Here is a 17,514-nt window from a genome sequence, read left to right on the forward strand (position 1 = left end):
ATATGATGAATGGCTGGCATCTGTAATTCATTGACGCTTGCAAAGTCCAAACCACTTCACAGTAAGGCAGAGAATACATTTCATATGAGTCCCAGAATCAACCAACTATCAAAGCCCACAATTATCCAATAAAAGTATATAATATTTACTTTGTTCACAAGACAACTTCATGTAAGATGATATAAATATATATATATATTTTAAATACTAGTCAATTTTATAGGCATGTATGATCAGGAAATAACATAAACCTCTATTTCTAATGTCAGAGGCACACAAAACAACATGATATGAATAGACCACGCACTTTTCACATATCCAATTGAAATCTTCTGTTGGGCAACTTACATTATGTAATGATTAAAATGCAACTTAATGTTGGCTCGAAACTATGTACTGTAACGTACAATATGGAAAATACATTTATAGCAAATTCCATGACTAGAATTTTAAGGGTTAAACAGTAACAGATAAAATGTAAAGAAAGAAAATCCTGCTGATACAACATCTGTACAACAACAGGCATGAAATAAATTACTGCAAAAAAAAAAGACATCAAATCCCAGTGAAAGTATTAAGACATCACTTTTGACAGTATGAGAGATAAATAAAACTTGCATAACTTTTAGATAGATAAACGCATTAGTCTCACAGTGTATGGAACACCCACAGCAGCTTATGAGCTAATGTCATATCATCTAGCTGCCTGATCATTTTCAATTCGAAGGAAACAAATAACCTACTGTTTATTATACAACACCAAAAAAAAATGAGCAAAGCTTCCAGTTTCTAATTGTGTGCCTTTTCCCCCCACAATGAACAAATGTATTAAACAATCTCCAAAGAACAGAAACCCAAAATGTCTTTATTAAAAATCCACCTGGCCATTTTAAAACAATTTCCATTGGAACCATTTCTAATATAAATTAAGCATGCATTGAGTAGAATGCATAGACCTCTGTATCATGGAAATCTTATAAAATTAGTTACAAAATAAAATGAAAACTGCTACTGGCTTTATCTTTGAACAAAACGAAAATCAAATCTGGGTAATTGGCAAGATAAGCTCTGTTAATAGGAGATATTCCTCTCCATTTTGTGTTTCCTACATACATGAATATTATGTCCAGATATTAAGTGTGATTCATCTATGAAACGGACCACTATTCTATCAAATGAATGGATTTTTTTTTACCAAAGTATACAAGATGAAGTATATAATGGAACTAGGATCCATTATAATGCATCATTTCAAATTTACAATATATTATCTAAAGTTCTAAAGAAATAGCCTATATTATTACTTTATGACATGAGGTATATACATCTATAAACAAAAATAAAGAGCAAAATAATATTCAATGATGCATGATAAAAAATGAAGGCAAAGAAATGAAGAATCACTTTATCATTCTTTCAAGGTTTTTTTTGTGAGATATCAAATTATTAATTGCTTCCAAAAGCAGCAATACTATTGCCCATTAATGATAAATAAACTGGCAGAGCACTTGACTATGAAGTATCTAAATAATTCCCCTTTCATCACAAAAGAATATTTTTTCATAATATTAGACCCTATCCGAATTAGTCTCACACTGCATTATACGCTCAAGATTAATTGGAACTGATTGATTTAGCATACAGTATGTATTCAGCAAAGGGGAACACAGTATCTGCTAACATTTATTTCCAGCCACAATTAAAAAGTCATAAATAAATATATACATAATGTAAATGACATCCATGAAACAAATCCACTTCAAACCATTTAAGCCCATTAGTAGCACACTATGTGGCTTTAAGATTTGGGTTGCGGAAGGACCCCTTGGTGATTTATTTAATATTAATTTCTAATGGCCTCCCCTCGGCTATGCAGCATGCCACCAAAAGTCCAGAGTATGTATGTAAAAATGAGTGCCTTGGTTCTCTAAAACACTGGGACATGTTTTCAGCAGATTCCTGGCAAGTTATGCCAGGGATTGGATTCACTTATTTGTAGATTTTTTTAATGCCACTGAGAACTACCTACTTTTAAGTCTATAACGTTGTTGTTTATTTAGCTGTTTATTGTTTGCCATAAACTTAGGTCCATTAGCTTACATATGGATCAGTGAAGTAAAATTATAAAGAGAACTATTCAAATTTCAGTTAATTCTAATTTTATGAATACTATTAATGAATTGATTTTAAAATAAATGCTCCTCGATAGATTAAGGGCACTATAAACCAATTTATTATCATTAAGTTAAATAATTATAAATGGGACTATTATAACTTCATTAGCTAACTTTTTTTAAAAAAAAGTTAACTAGATCAACACTATTTGATAGTTCATGCAAAAGCCAGGGAGATTGACCTTCCAAATTTTCATGGACGGATCTATAGGCAGCAATTCTCGCAGAGAGACCTAATTTTGAGGTCTCATTGATCTTTAAGCAAGATAAAATCCATGTCCAATAACAACTTGTAAAAACCATTAATTTCAAACCAGAAACCAGAATAATGTTATTCCATACCATTGTTATTTGTAACTCCCAAACATTAAACTGATTAGAAGGAAAAGACAGGAACCTGAAATGTGAGTCTAACTTAATTTTATTTTAAGCAAGGTGCACAGGTATCACCTGGTGGTGTCATAATGTATGCATTGCACTTACTGTCCATTACATCTTAAGTTACTTATTAAGTTACTTAAATTATTTACATATAACCCACTATCAATTATTTAAATGAACAAGAATGCTTAATCAAACAATATATTTACAATATTACTCAAATATTACTTCAATATTAAAGACACAACATTCCTCCCTGCTTAGCTATAAACTCCAACTCAATATAGAATGTACCTCAACTATATATGTAGTATGCCATATATACAAGTATAGTAAATTTTAAACTGTTCCATTCAGCCTACATATTTAATCATTGTGGAAGATTCCTTACTCTTGCAGGATAACCACTCTCCTGACAAGGGAGGTGTGATGTGCGGCTGTGAAAACAATCTCCGGTACGGAGGCCTCCTCCTTGATGGTCATAGGAGTTGACTCTGAAACTGCAGGAAGTGGTTCTGACAGCTCTGGACACACTTCTCCATTTCTCAGCTTTTCCTTCTGGATCTACTTCAATCCTTGCTTCTCACTTGATCCCTATCATGGTCTCGCTCTCTCTCCCAATCCCACTCTTTTTCTTTCTCATATTCCTTCACTCTTTCATGCCTTTCTCTTTTTTCCCTTTTCTTCTTTCTAGAAATTGCATCTTGATCTTGGGAAGGTGCATTTAGTTCACTGAATTAATCCTTCTATAGCTCCCTTTACAATCTGATCACTCTTCATTGTTAGATCATCCACATCATCTGACAAATTCTGTTTCCATAGCTCCATTGACTTGATTCTTTTTGGTCTTCCATTCATCCATTTGGGCTTTGGTCTTTGCATCTAATTCTACCTTTCTTAACTTGCTTCCAGTTGACTCTATAGCAGGCGATGTAGCATGTCAATGGCAGATGGGTCTCAAGTTGTAGTTGTCTTAGCCACTCACAACCCCACAATGCTGGCCGTCCTGATTTTACCTCATACAAGCCCAGTCTGGCTTAGTAGTTGTTGGATTTCACTGTTATAAATATCATTCCCACAGGAGTTATTTTTTCTCCGGTATAAGTTCTTAGTTGAATATGCACAGGCTTCAGTTTAGTAACTTTGAAATACCTTTCAAACTCATTTTGTAGAACGACAAACAGCCAAGCAAATGTCCAATTTCATTTTAATGAATTTGCCATTCACTTCTGGTCTTAGCCATATTGCTAAATATGAAATACACAACAATCATTTTACTACCCTTTCTTAATTAGAGTTAAAAGCTCAGAAACAAAGATATATATAGGCCAGCTGAAACAAGGCTTTGAAATTCTGAATACTGTAAAGGCATTTGTCTAGTGATCTGAAGGTCGCTAGTTCGAGCCTTGGCTGAGGCTGTGTGTGTCCTTGAGCAAGGCACTTGACCACACATTGCTCTGCGACGACACCGGTGCCAAGTTGTATGGATCCTAATGCCCTTCCCTTGAACAACATCAGTGGCGTGGAGAGGGGAGACTTGCAGCTTGAGCAACTGCCGGTCTTCCATTAAAAAAACTTGCCCAGGTTTGCGCCCTGGAAACTTTCCAAGGGAAACAAATCCATGGTCTATCAAGACTAACGGCGGCCTAGACTACACACTACATATCTATGTACTAGTACATTGATAAATCTGGCCATTTTCACAAAGTTAACCAAATTGCAAGACATTTGACAATTTCACTAAAATATAATTACTATGAGTTTTCTATACTTATCCCTAATATCATCACAGAAGAATCAATGGAAGGTAGTGTTTACAATGGATTTGAATTTTGATTGAGACAGTATGAATATGCTTGATAAACAACTTCTAACTTTGAACTAATTAGCATCCTTGAGTAAAACAACTTAGCATATTAGTAATCTAAAAGCAGCATTAGCTTGCTACTTATTGTGTTTCTGTAAGATTTACAAAATCTGATTGACACATTTCCCTAAATCAGATCTACATTGACATCAGAAAGGAACAGCCGGTAGATGAAGTACTGAGTATTTTGTGAAATGTGGTGAAAATCACACTAGATCATCCTATGTCAATATTGGCACAGTAGACATATTCCCAGACCAAGGCACAAAGTTCTTGTTCAACCATAAGTGATGATCTTATAACTACAAATTATGCATTTACTTCTTCAAAACATTCCCTTCCACAAGTAAGTCAATACAGTAATAAAATTTAGCTTCAGTCTAACTTGAAAAACATTGGGCACTTCACAAACGTTTATGAGTTCAACTTCAGTTGGCATGTATATGTTAAGTTTAATGTAAACTTGGTTACAAAACTCAACACTATTCCAAAACTAACGTGTGCCTCCTTCCTTCAGCCAATCTCTAATTTTAAGATGTAATGGACAGTAACTTCAGTTTATTGGTGAGATCTATGGTGGGGGAGCTATGTGGCCTTGGTTGTTGTCCAGACCAAACCCTAATGCCATAGCATCGCTTGTTACTGCCACTCAGGAGAGGTGGTGTGGAAGGAAACAGAGATGTGACAAGTGCATTGGAATCCATGTGTTGCGAGCTGGCCCCTAACAGGCTGTCTCTCCTGTTGGTACTGTTCTCTGGTGTTCACCCCCTGGAAGCTAAGCGGGATTGCCTTTCTCGGCGGCTGCGGGAGATGCGAAACTGCTGTGTTCTTATTCTTGCAGAAACACGGCTGCAGGACAATATCCCATGAACTATCAATCTTCAGGCCATTCCACTGAAGGGCTTGTACTAATGTTACCTGTGACTGTATCTGCCATTGTAACTTTATATGATGTGTGTGACTGCATTTACTGCATTTTCTACCTTGGCCCCAAAGAAATGATGTTTCACTTAACTGTATACACGTGGATGATTGAATGACAATTAAACGTGATCTTGAATTTGCTCTATCACTGATTACAAAGTAAATTAGGTCTTGGAGACCTTTCACCGTTCTAGAATAAAATCCATCAAAAATTCACATCAAGCGGTATCACTCATAAAAAGCAGTACAGACTGCATTTGCAAGAATGAATTTTGTGCAAGTGATGTCAAAACATATAATGCGTGCAGTTTAATTTCCCTATTGATAGTTGATTATTATATCATATGCACAGACAATCCAAAAACTTTAGCAAACTCTACAACCAGAATAGTTTAATTTTCTCATTGTATATTTTCCCCATGCAATCCACAAAATAGAGTATAACAATTTCATAAGCAATTTTGCTACCTATCCACCAATGCAATCATGCTGAACAACTGCTCTCTGCCTCTCACTTTTATCCCAAGTACTATTCTCCAGAGTTCCCAACGCAGTTTCCTCTCACAAAATAATTAGCCTCTGCATGGCAAATACCTAATGATTCCTACTATTTTTAACCATCCATGCAAAAACAAAACAAGTCCCAAGTTAAAATGATTTTAAGAACAACAGAATCTCCCCACGAAGCTTGGTTTCAGCATACTACATTCAGAACTAAGATTAAGCAGTAAAGGCAAAGATATACCTACTTATTTAGGGTACAGTACTATCAATTGTACATATTGAATACAGACCTATTAATGTAAGAAGATATGCAATTAATGGAGTGCATATTAATAACATTCATAATTATTTTCACACAATTTTCAAAAATATCTTTCAGAAGTCTAACTGGTGAACCAATAAAAGGATTATTCTTTTTTTTTGTATTTTATTTTTTTTATTGAAGTTCATCAAACAAGATGTATTTCAGACATTGTATATATATCATATAATCATTCTATATTAAGGAAACAGTTGCTTGTTACTGCTTATTTCACAATACTTAAACCTAAGTGGCAGTTTTGCTATTAAACTCAAGAGCTGTGAAGTGAATTCAGCATAACATTGTTTGATTCACCATCAAGCAAGTGCAATGCCATTTTCATAATCCTGTTTCCACTTACTGACAGAATCTTTGATATAATTTCTTTGCAATCAGTGCAACATTCTTGAGCATCTGGTTGCTTGCACAACCACAATATTTCCTGCATGTTAGTAACACTCATGCCTTATCTTTGTGTACTTCTCCTTGTTCAAGGTCCTCCAAGTCCTAACCACATACTCACACATGAACAGATTATCATTTGGACCATTGTTGTAGCCTCTTTGATTAGCCTCAGTGACTAAGAATGTAAACAGAACATCGGGGCCAGGATATATTCCTTTTAGTGCTATATCATACTGCAAACAACAGCAAGTGTAACAAAATAAGGCTCTATTGCTTGAATTATGAAAATATTTTGTTAATGCTTTTATTTAATAGAGAGCCAGTTGGGTACAGAATGAGCAAATATGATATTCACGGCAGAACATGCTAAGTGAATTATGGATGAGGTTTGAAAAGGCAACGGAGAATTGGAGCATTGCACCCCAACCCTCACTGATGAAATATTTCAAAAATGAACAAAGTAAATATTGGTTGCTTCTTGACCTATAAATTTATAAATAATAAAATAAATGAGATTATCAAGATGCTAGTTATAAGCAACTTAAAACCCAGAAATATGTCAGATGTGGTGATTCAGCTAAATAGAATGTTGTATATAAAATAACCAAATAAATTATGATATATGAGATTAATGGAGAAATGTGGAAAAAAAATTACAAAATCCAACACTCAGTAATACACCTTGATATCAAATCAGCAAAAGGAATTTTAATGCTACTTCGTATAAAATCAGAAAGATCTGCAATTATTTTTGTATCAGGTACTAGTCACATGCAGCAGAATTAATCTATACCATCAGCAAATGGAAAACATGCATAGATTATTAAAATATTTGGAACCAATGGAATAAAACAAATGATTCACAGAACTGAGAAAACAGTTATTGGGTGGGAGAAACAGAGAAGATGTCAAAAGAAGGACAAAAATGACCATTATTCAAAGTGATTGGTGTTAGGATTATCAACAAGGGAAGTTATAATTTAGTTTATATCTACCAAAGTCAAAAATTGCAAAGCTGATGAGTTGGATGAAGCTACTATTTGGTGATCAATGGTTTGTAGGATTTTATTTGTTTATTTTCCTGCAGTCCTTTTTCCAAAAAAAATAGCAGACTTCAGAAAGTTAGCATTGAATGAGAACAGTAACTAAAGCAAACTTTTCTTAAACATTCTTATACTATCCAGCACTCCTTTAAAACCTTTTGGATCACAAGATGCTTGGTAAGATTGTTTAGGTAATATATATCTTTCTATCCATTAGTTAAATTCCATTCTCAAAATTCACAGTCCTAATTTTGCAAGTAGTCTATAATTTTATGAATAATTCAGTATAGAAAATTAAAAAACTCATATTTTCAAAGAAAATAATGTATCTTAGTAAAACAACCAGTCACACCTAATTACGAAAGGAAGTGCAGTAGAATAAATGAAAACCATACTGCAGAAAAAATACATATGAATTAATTGGTGTCAGCCACATAACATGAAATGTGCTACAGTAAACGAACTATAGAATGAAAAAGCAGAGAGAATACACAGCCGCATTGAACAAAGATTTTTTTCTACAGGGCTATGCATGGTTGACCCATGATATTTAATAAAGTGCATTAAAGATTTTTTAATTCATAGTTTTCATGGCTGATATCCGGACTTTAAATGCATTCTGCTCCTGACAGCTAAGTCATGGATTGATCCAGAGAATTGAAAACATCCTGCTCAGTTCTATATTAAGGAATTCCTATGAGCCATCACACAGTGACACGCCTCTCAGAATGAAAGAATGTAATATTTCATTTGTGATATTCAAAAACATGATGGATCACACTTCATTAAGAAAGTTATTAATATGCATTATGCAAATCAGTCCACAATTAAGCATTTATGTCTGTAAAGAAGTGGTAACATCATTCAAACTGTGCTGTGAATGTTGTTTGTAATATCAAAAGTAAACATAAAATGTGATGGAATGGACCACCCTGCATATTGCTGTTGTTGAATTATATCCAGTTTTCCCAGAAATTCACTCACCTCGAGGGTCATGTACACAGTACTAATAGCGAGCTTTGTATCTCCTTCCGACAGTTCCTTTAGATCTTTTAGCAAAATCTGTTCAGTAGTTAAACCTAAAACAAAGGCACAAAAAAATTAATATTTTCTTTACACACCCTATGAATAATCATTTATATTGCTGTTGGCTATTATATTTCACAGGAACCAGCATTTAAATTGCTTTGAAATTTTATTTATTGCTTAAAATAGAATTAGTAAAGTTGTCTGTTGCTTAAAATTCATTTGCAGCAGTAAGTAATGCCAAGCAAGCAAAAGGAATATTGGATTTCTCTGGTAAATGCCAGCAGTACTTAACTGAACAAATGAAACAAGCCCAGGAAATGATTGCTGAGCATTTCCAAAATTTTCTATATTTAATTCGGATTTCCAGCATCTACATTTCTTTGATTTCACTAGCATGCGTTCAATACGCAAATCAATGATGCTAGAGAAATCATCTCTCAAACTGTCTGCCAGTTCAGACCTCTACATGCTCACCAACTGCATAATTCAATTGGGGTTGCAGGATTGAGAGGAAAGTATACAGTAATTTTGTTTTGTTGATTGTGTTTTGCTTAAAGCTTTTAGTTACTTAAATTTGCTTTTTTTTTAAAGTATTTCTGTTAACATTGAGAGTACAAGTATTTTACACAATTATAAATTCTTCATTATCTTCTTAAAAGTTTTAAACTCTAATAATATTGATGCCTGGCAAAGTTGTGGATAGAATTCTGCCGGAAAGTAAAGTTGAACAGGGTGCAGTTTCTCCATGGTGATATTCAGACTTTCCACTGTCCATAAGTGGAATTGTTCCTACAGATCTGCTGGCTTCACATGGTGCTCTTGGGCAGAGGCAGTAATACCCCAGTCACTGGGTGTTTTACAATAACATCTACGATTTATTATTCACCAAGGTGCTAAACATTCATGCCATTTAATGACTTCAAGTCATTACATGAATATTATTTCTTACAACAAATTATTTTATTTTCATACAGCTTTGCATGCAAGTCTGTGCTATTCAGTGAAAATATGCAACAAAAGTACATATATTTCTTCTTCCCAAGTGACCATTTATTACTTAAACTTAGCAAATTGTAGGAGATTGGATTTCTTTTTAAATGCAGCATGCTGCATGAAAATGGATTAAATGTATAAAGAATGCCCATAAGGATACAGCAGATAAACAGCAGGAAAGGGGATAGCTCTTTGAAAGATTCATACTCATAATATGCAATATCATATTTTCATAAGTTAAAAAAATTATATAAATGATGAAATAAACTTTTCATTATATTAAAATTTTGCAAAAGTTCAGAAAATTTTCATATTTGGCATGAGGATAAGACAAAGGCCTAGTATTACAAGAAGTGGGTGGGTATATTTTAAGTCAAGTGCAAATAATGACTGTAATACCAATTCTGTTCTGATCCTATGCAAATTACATTGGCCCTTGTTCAAATCACAGCTCGAAACTCCCTGTTCCATGGGAAAGAATAGTAAGGGGTAATAACTTGTAAAGAGGCATATGGATTGAGAGAACCACAGACAAAGCCTTGGTAGAGAAAATGGAATGCATCAGTGTTGATGGTCATGTTTCAGTAACTTTATGAATTATGTTCTATTGTAATAGAAAAGTGGTTTTACTGTTAGGTATTTGATAATTATTTTATTCTGTAAACAGGAGTTAGTCTGTTACTCAAGACTTTCTGTAACTGCTATTCTGATAGCAAAATATGGTAATAAGCTCATAATACACGGAAGCAAAATTAGGCCATTCAGCCCATTGAGTCTGTATATTCCATCATGACTAATTGGTTATCCCTCTAATTCCCATTCTCCTACCTTCTCCCAGTAACCTTTGATACCCTGACTAATCAAGAAACTATCAATCTCTGCTTTAAAAATACCCAATGGCTTGGCTTCCCCAGTCATCTGTGACAATGAATGCCAGAGATTCACTACTCTGTCCAAAGAAATTCATCTTCATCTCTGTTCTAAGAAGACATTTACTTATTTTGAAGCAGTGCTCTTTCATCCTAGACTCACCCAAGAGAGGAAGCAGCTTCTCTCTATCCACTCTATCTAGGCCTTTCTACACTGAATAGGCTTCAATAAGATCCCCCACCTTTCTTTAAAAGTCCAGCCTCGACAGGCACAGAGCCATTAAATGCCCATGTTAATCCTTTCATTCCGAAATCATTCTCGTGAACCTCCTGTAGACTCTCTCCAATATCAGCACATCTTTCCTTAGATAAGATGCCTAAAATTGCTCATAATACTGCAAGCGTGGCCTCACCAATGCCTTATAAAGACTCAGCATTACATCCTTGCTCCCATATTCTGGTCCTCTCCTTCCTTACCACAGACTCAACCTGCAAGTTAACCTTTAGGGAATCCTGCACAAGGATTCCCTTCCCACCTATGACTTTTGAATTTTCTCTCTATTTCTAAATAATCTATGATGTTATTCATTCCACTGAACTGCATGACCATACACCTCACTACACTGTATTCTACTTGCTACTATTTGCCCAATCTCCCAATCTGTCCAAGTCCTTCTGCAGACTCCCTGCTTTCTCAACACAAACTGCCTCTCCACTGATCTTTGTGTCATCCACAGATTTAGCCACAAAATCATCGATTCCATCACCCTAATTATTGATATATAAAGTGAAAATAAGCAGTCCCAGCACTAACTTCAGCTGAACACCACTAGTCACGAGCAGCCAGCCAGAAAAAATCCCATTATTCCCACTCTTTTCCCCATACCTGTCCATGCTAGTATCTTTCCTGTAATACCATGGACTCTTGTCTTTTTAAGTACCCTCATGTATGGCACCTTGTCAAAGGCCTTCTGAAAATCCAAGTATACATCCACTGACATTCCTATGTCTCTTATTTTTCCTGAAGAGAACCATGCTGACTTTGACTATTTTGTTATGTGTCTCCAAGTACCCAAAACCTCACCCTTAATAATGGACTCCAGCATCTTCCCAACCACTGAAGTCAAGCTAATTGGCCTATAATTTCCTTTCTGCTTCCCTCCCTTTTTAAAGAAAGGAGTGACATTTGCAATTTTCCAGTCCTCCAAGACCATTCCAGAATGTAGAGATTCTCGGAAGATCATTGCCGATGCTTGAACAATCCCTTCAACTACCTCTTTCGGAACTTTGAGGTGTAGTCCATGTGGTCTAGGTGACTTATCTACCTTCAGTCCTTTCAGCTTCCAAAACACCCTCCCCTTAGTAATAACAACTACACTCACTTCTGCCCAAGATACACTTGAATTTCTGGAACACTACTAATGTCTTCCACAGTGAAGACTGGTACAAAGTACTTATTACGTTTACTGCCATTTCTTTGTCTTCCATTACTACACCTCCAGCATGATTTTCCAATGGTCAGATATCCACTTCCACCTCTTTTACTCATCTTAATAAAACTTGATATTCATTTTTATTTTATTGGCTAGCTTACCTTCATATTTCATCTTTTCTCTCCTTATGGCTTTTGTAATTGCCTCTGCTGGTTTTTAAGAGCTTCCCAATCCTCTAACATCACTATTTTTTGTGATAGTGCATGCCCTCTCATGTTTTTTTTTTGCTCTCTTTGACTTCTCTTGTCAGCCATGGTTGCCACATACTCCCTTTAGATTACTTCTTCATCTTTGAGATGTATCTATCCCATGCTTTCCAAATTGCTCCCAGAAACTCGAACCACAGCTGTTTTAGCCATCATCCCTGCTAGTGTCACTTCCTATCAACTTTGGCCAGCTCCTATCTCATGCCTCTGTAAATCCATTTATTCCAGTGTAATACTGATACATCTGACTTTAGCTTCTCTCTCCCAAACTGCAGGGTGAATTCTTTCATATCATGAGGACAAATTATGAGGCTATAAGGCTAGACTTGCGAGTGCGAATTGGGATGATGTTTTTGCAGGGAAATGTACTATGGATATGTGGTCAATGTTTAAGGATCTCTTGTAGGATGTTAGGGATAAATTTGTCCCGGTGAGGAAGATAAAGAATGGTAGGGTGAAGGAACGATGGGTGATAAGTGGTGGAAAATCTTGTCAGGTGGAAGAAGGCAGCATAAATGAGGTTTAGGAAGCAAGGATCGGATGGGTCTATTGAGGAATATAGGGTAGCAAGAAAGAAGCTTAAGAAGGGGCTGAGAAGAGCAAGAAGGGGGCATGAGAAGGCCTTGGCGAGTAGGGTAAAGGAAAACCCCAAGGCATTCTTCAATTATGTGAAGAACAAAAGGATGACAGGAGTGAAGGTAGGACTGATTAGAGATAAAAGTGGGAAGATGTGCCTGGAGGCTGTGGAAGTGAGCGAGGTCCTCAAAGAATACTTCTCTTCGGTATTCACCACTGAGAGGGAACTTGATGACGGTGAGGACAATATGAGTGAGGTTGATGTTCTGGAGCATGTTGATATTAAGGAGAGGAGGTGTTGGAGTTATTAAAATACATTAGGATGGATAAGTCCCTGGAGCCTGACGGAATAATCCCCAGGCTGCTACACAAGGCAAGGGAAGAGATTGCTGAACCTCTGGCTAGGATCTTTATGTCCTCGTTGTCCACGAGAATGGTTCTGGAGGACTGGAGGGAGGCGAATGTTGTACCCTTGTTCGAAAAAGGTAGTAGGGATAGTCCAGATAATTATAGACCAGTGAGCCTTACATCTGTGGTGGGAAAGCTGTTAGAAAAGATTCTTAGAGATAGGATCTATGGGCATTTAGAGAATCATGGTCTGATCAGGGACAGTCAGCATGGCTTTGTGAAGGGCAGATCGAGCCTAACAAGCCTGATAGAGTTCTTTGAGGAGGTGACCAGGCATATAGATGAGAGTAGTGCAGTGGATGTGATCTACATGGATTTTAGTAAGGCATTTGACAAGGTTCCACATGGTAGGCTTATTCAAAAAGTCAGAAGACATGGGATCCAGGGAAGTTTGGCCAGGTGGATTCAGAATTGGCTTGCCTGCAGAAGGCAGAGGGTCATGGTGGAGGGAGTACATTCAGGTTGGAGGGTTGTGACTAGTGGTGTCCCACGAGGATCTGTTCTAGGACCTGTACTTTTTGTGATTTTTATTAATGACCTGGATGTGGGGGTAGAAGGGTGGGTTGGCAAGTTTGCAGATGACACAAGGGTTGGCGGTGTTGTAGATAGTGTAGAGGATTGTCGAAGATTGCAGAGAGACATTGATAGGATGCAGAAGTGGGCTGATGGAGGCAGATGGAGTTCAACCCGGAGAAGTGTGAGGTGGTACACTTTGGAAGGACAATTTCCAAGGCAGAGGACAAAGTAATTGGCAGGTTACTTGGTAGTGTGGAGGAGCAGAGGGATCTGGGGGTACATGTCCACAGATCCCTTAATGTTGCCTCACAGGTAGATAGGGTAGTTAAGAAAGCTTATGGGGTGTTAGCTTTCATAAGTCGAAGGATAGAGTTTAAGAGACGCAATGTAATGATGCAGCTCTATAAAACTCTAGTTAGGCCATACTTGGAGTACTGTGTCCAGTTCTGGTCGCCTCACTATAGGAAGGATGTGGAAACATTGGAAAGGTCACAGAGGAGATTTACCAGGATGCTGCCTGGTTTAGAGAGTATGGATTATGATCAGAGATTAAGGGAGCTAGGGCTTTACTCTTTGGAGAGAAGGAGGATGATTGGAGACATGATAGAAGTGTACAAGATATTAAGACGAATAGACAGAGTGCACAGCCAGCACCTCTTCCCCAGGGCACCACTGCTCAGTACAAGAGGACATGGCTTTAAGGTAAAGGGAGGGAAGTTCAAGGAGGATATTAGAGGAAGGTTTTTTACTCAGAGTGGTTGGTGCATGGAATGCACTGACTGAGTCAGTGGTGGAGGCAGATACACTAGTGAAGTTTAAGAGACTACTAGACAGGTATATGGAGGAATTTAAGGTGGGGGTTATATGGGAGGCAGGGTTTGAGGGTCGGCACAACATCATGGGCCGAAGGGCCTGTAATGTGCTGTACTATTCTATGCTCTATGATCACTACCTCCTTATGTTTCCTTGATCCTCAGCATGCTAATCAAATCTGGTTCATTACACAACACCCCATCCAAAACTGCCTTTCCCCTCGTGGGCTCAACCACAAGCTGCTCTAGGAAGTCTCCCTGTAGGCATTCTACAAATTCACTCTCTTGGGATCCAGCACCAACCTGATTTTTCCAATCAGCCTGCATATTGAAATCCCCGTGACTATCATAACATTGTCCTTCTTAAATACTATCTTCCATTGTAATTTGAATCTCACGTTCTGTCTACTGTTCGGAGACTGTATATAACTTCCATCAGGGTCTTTTTAAACTTTCAGTTTCTTAAAGCTACCCACAAGTACTTTACCTCCTCCAATTCTATGTCATCTCTAAGGATCTGATTTCAGTTTTTACCAACAGAGCCACCCAACTCCCTCTGCCTATCCTTTTGATACAATGTGTATCCTTGTGTGTTAAATCCTCAACTATGATCTTCTTTCAGCCATGACTCAGTAATGGCCATAATGCCGTACCTGCAATCTCTAACTGCGATGTAATAATCAACTATTTTATTCCATAATCTCGTCAATTCAGAATGTAAAAGCAGTAGCAAATTCATGCTTGGAAAGAACAGCTTTGACTGGTTCCTGGCAATGTTCCCAAACTCTTCCTCCGCTATACTGATGACTGCATTGGTACTATTCATGCACCCGTGCTAAGCTCATCAATTTCATCAGCTTTGCCTCTATCTTGCACCTTGCCCTTAAATTCACTTGGTCCATTTTTGACACCTCTCTCCTCTTTCTCAATCTCCCTGTCTTCATCTGTAGAGGCAAACTATCAACCAACATCTTTTATAAACTTACCAATTCCTGCAGCTTTCTTGACTATAACCCTTTCTACCCTGTCACCTGTAAAAATAATATTCCCTTTTCTCAGTTCCTTTGTCGCCACCACATCTGTTTTCAGGACATCAGAGATGTCCATTTTCTTTATAGAAAGGGGATTTCCTTCCTTCTTCATTGATGCTACCCTCTTCTGCATCTCCTCCATTTCCCAGGCATTCCTGCTCACCCCATCTTATCACTTCCTTAATAGTGATAGAATTCCTCTTGTCCTATCTATGACCCCATGGGTCTCTACATCCAACACACCTTTCTCACAACTTCTGCCATCTCGTAAGAGATCCTACCACTAAATGCATCATTACCTTCCTTCCCCTGACTCTCCACTTTCCACAAGGATCGCTCATTCTGTGATTTCCTTATCCACTCATTCCTCTCCACTAATCTCCCTTTAGACACTTATTGTTGCAAGCAGCCCAAGTGCTACACCTGCCCATTCAACTCCTCACCCACCTCCATTCAGGGCCCCAAAAATTCCTTCCAGGTGCGGCAACATTTCACGTGTGAATCTGCTGGGTCATCCAATGCTCCCGATGCAGCCTTCTATCTATACTTTGGTGCAATTTGACATAAATTGGGAGACCACTTCATCAAGAACCTCCACGCCATCCGCCAAAAGCAGAACTTGCCCATTAACCAACATTTTAATTCTGATTCTCATTACCATTCCAATATGTCGGTTCATGGCCTCCTCATGTGACACGATGAGGCTATCCTCAAGGCGGAGGAACAACACCTTATATTCAGGTAGCCTCATCAGGCATGAATATCGATTTCTCCTTCCGTTAAAAAAAATTCCCTCCCCCATTCACCACTCTGGCCTCTTACATCTTCTCATCCTGGTGCCCCTCCTCCATCTCTTTTTCCTATGGGTCACTCTCTGCTCCTATCAGATTCTTTCATCTTCAGCCTTTACCTTTCTCACCCACTTGGCTTCACCTTTCACCTGATAGCTATCCTTCTTCCTCTCCCCCCACTTTTTTTTATTCTGGTGTCTTCCTCATTCCTTTCAAGTCCTGAAGAAAGGTCTTGGCCCAGAATATCAACTGTTTGTTCATTTCCATGGATGCTGCCTGACCTGCTGACTTCCTCCAGTATTTTGCCTATCTAGCTTTGACTGCTCTGGTCTGCAGCACCTTTTATTAAATAAATCACCTGTTTTTTCAAACACCAACTCAGTATGGGCTTTCAGTTTTCTCCTACACTCCCCTGTGAAACTGAATCATGGAACGACAATTAACACCTTAAATGAATCGCAAACAAGAGTTTAGGCCTGAAATATGTTAGCGAATGCTGCACGATTTAACATCATTTATTGAGGATTCAGAGGGAGGAGACTGACTACATTCATCAGAGCAGTTTGTCACAAACTGTCATGAGTCTGCTTTGTGTTGAACTAACAGCTGCCTTTTGTGGCTAGGTTATGTCTTTTATTTCTGATTTCCAAAACAACCAGAAATGAGAGGTGATGGACTTAAGGCAAGGCCTACCAAATGGTAGGAGTAAAGTCACCAATAAAGCCTTACAACCACAAGAAACATTTCATTTTTACTGACTTTATTAAGCCCCTTTTTAGCATCGAACACCTTAAGCTAACCTTTGCTGAAGTGAAAAACAATTCAGTTTTTCTAGATTAAAAATAAAAAATATTATAAAGATTCAATAGGTCAGGCAGCTTATGTAGAAAGACAGAGTTAACAGTTCAGGTTATGGATGTTTCCTGACCTGCTGTTGCTTCCAGCAGTTTCTATAACCGATTATTACCAATTTCCAGCATCTGTACTTCTGTGATATCCAGCTTTTCCTCGATGCTTTCTGCACCCTTCTGGTCTCTTCTCAGACTCACACTAATTTGGATTAACTACAGCCCAATCATATGACAACTTTAGCACAGATCATCCAAGGTGACCCTCAAGAATGTTATCAAATAAAATGAAAAACTGCTGGCAAACTATTTCTAATATTTTCTGTTTTTGATCTAGAAAAGT

General features: G+C 37.5%; 1 protein-coding gene across 1 annotated transcript in view; it reads right to left on the reverse strand.

Moving 5' to 3' along the window:
• LOC132393873 (protein prune homolog 2-like) overlaps positions 1–17,514 on the reverse strand; it is a gene marked incomplete at its 3' end in the record, with an annotated part of 166,822 nt that overhangs the window by 138,266 nt on the left and 11,042 nt on the right. The window contains exon 5 of the mRNA XM_059969267.1: positions 8,584–8,678. Within this exon, the coding sequence (XP_059825250.1) occupies positions 8,584–8,678 (95 nt within the window). The remainder of the gene's footprint in view (positions 1–8,583; positions 8,679–17,514) is intronic.

The sequence above is a fragment of the Hypanus sabinus genome, chromosome 5, assembly GCF_030144855.1.
Source record: "Hypanus sabinus isolate sHypSab1 chromosome 5, sHypSab1.hap1, whole genome shotgun sequence".
Classification (NCBI taxonomy): Eukaryota; Metazoa; Chordata; class Chondrichthyes; order Myliobatiformes; family Dasyatidae; genus Hypanus; species Hypanus sabinus.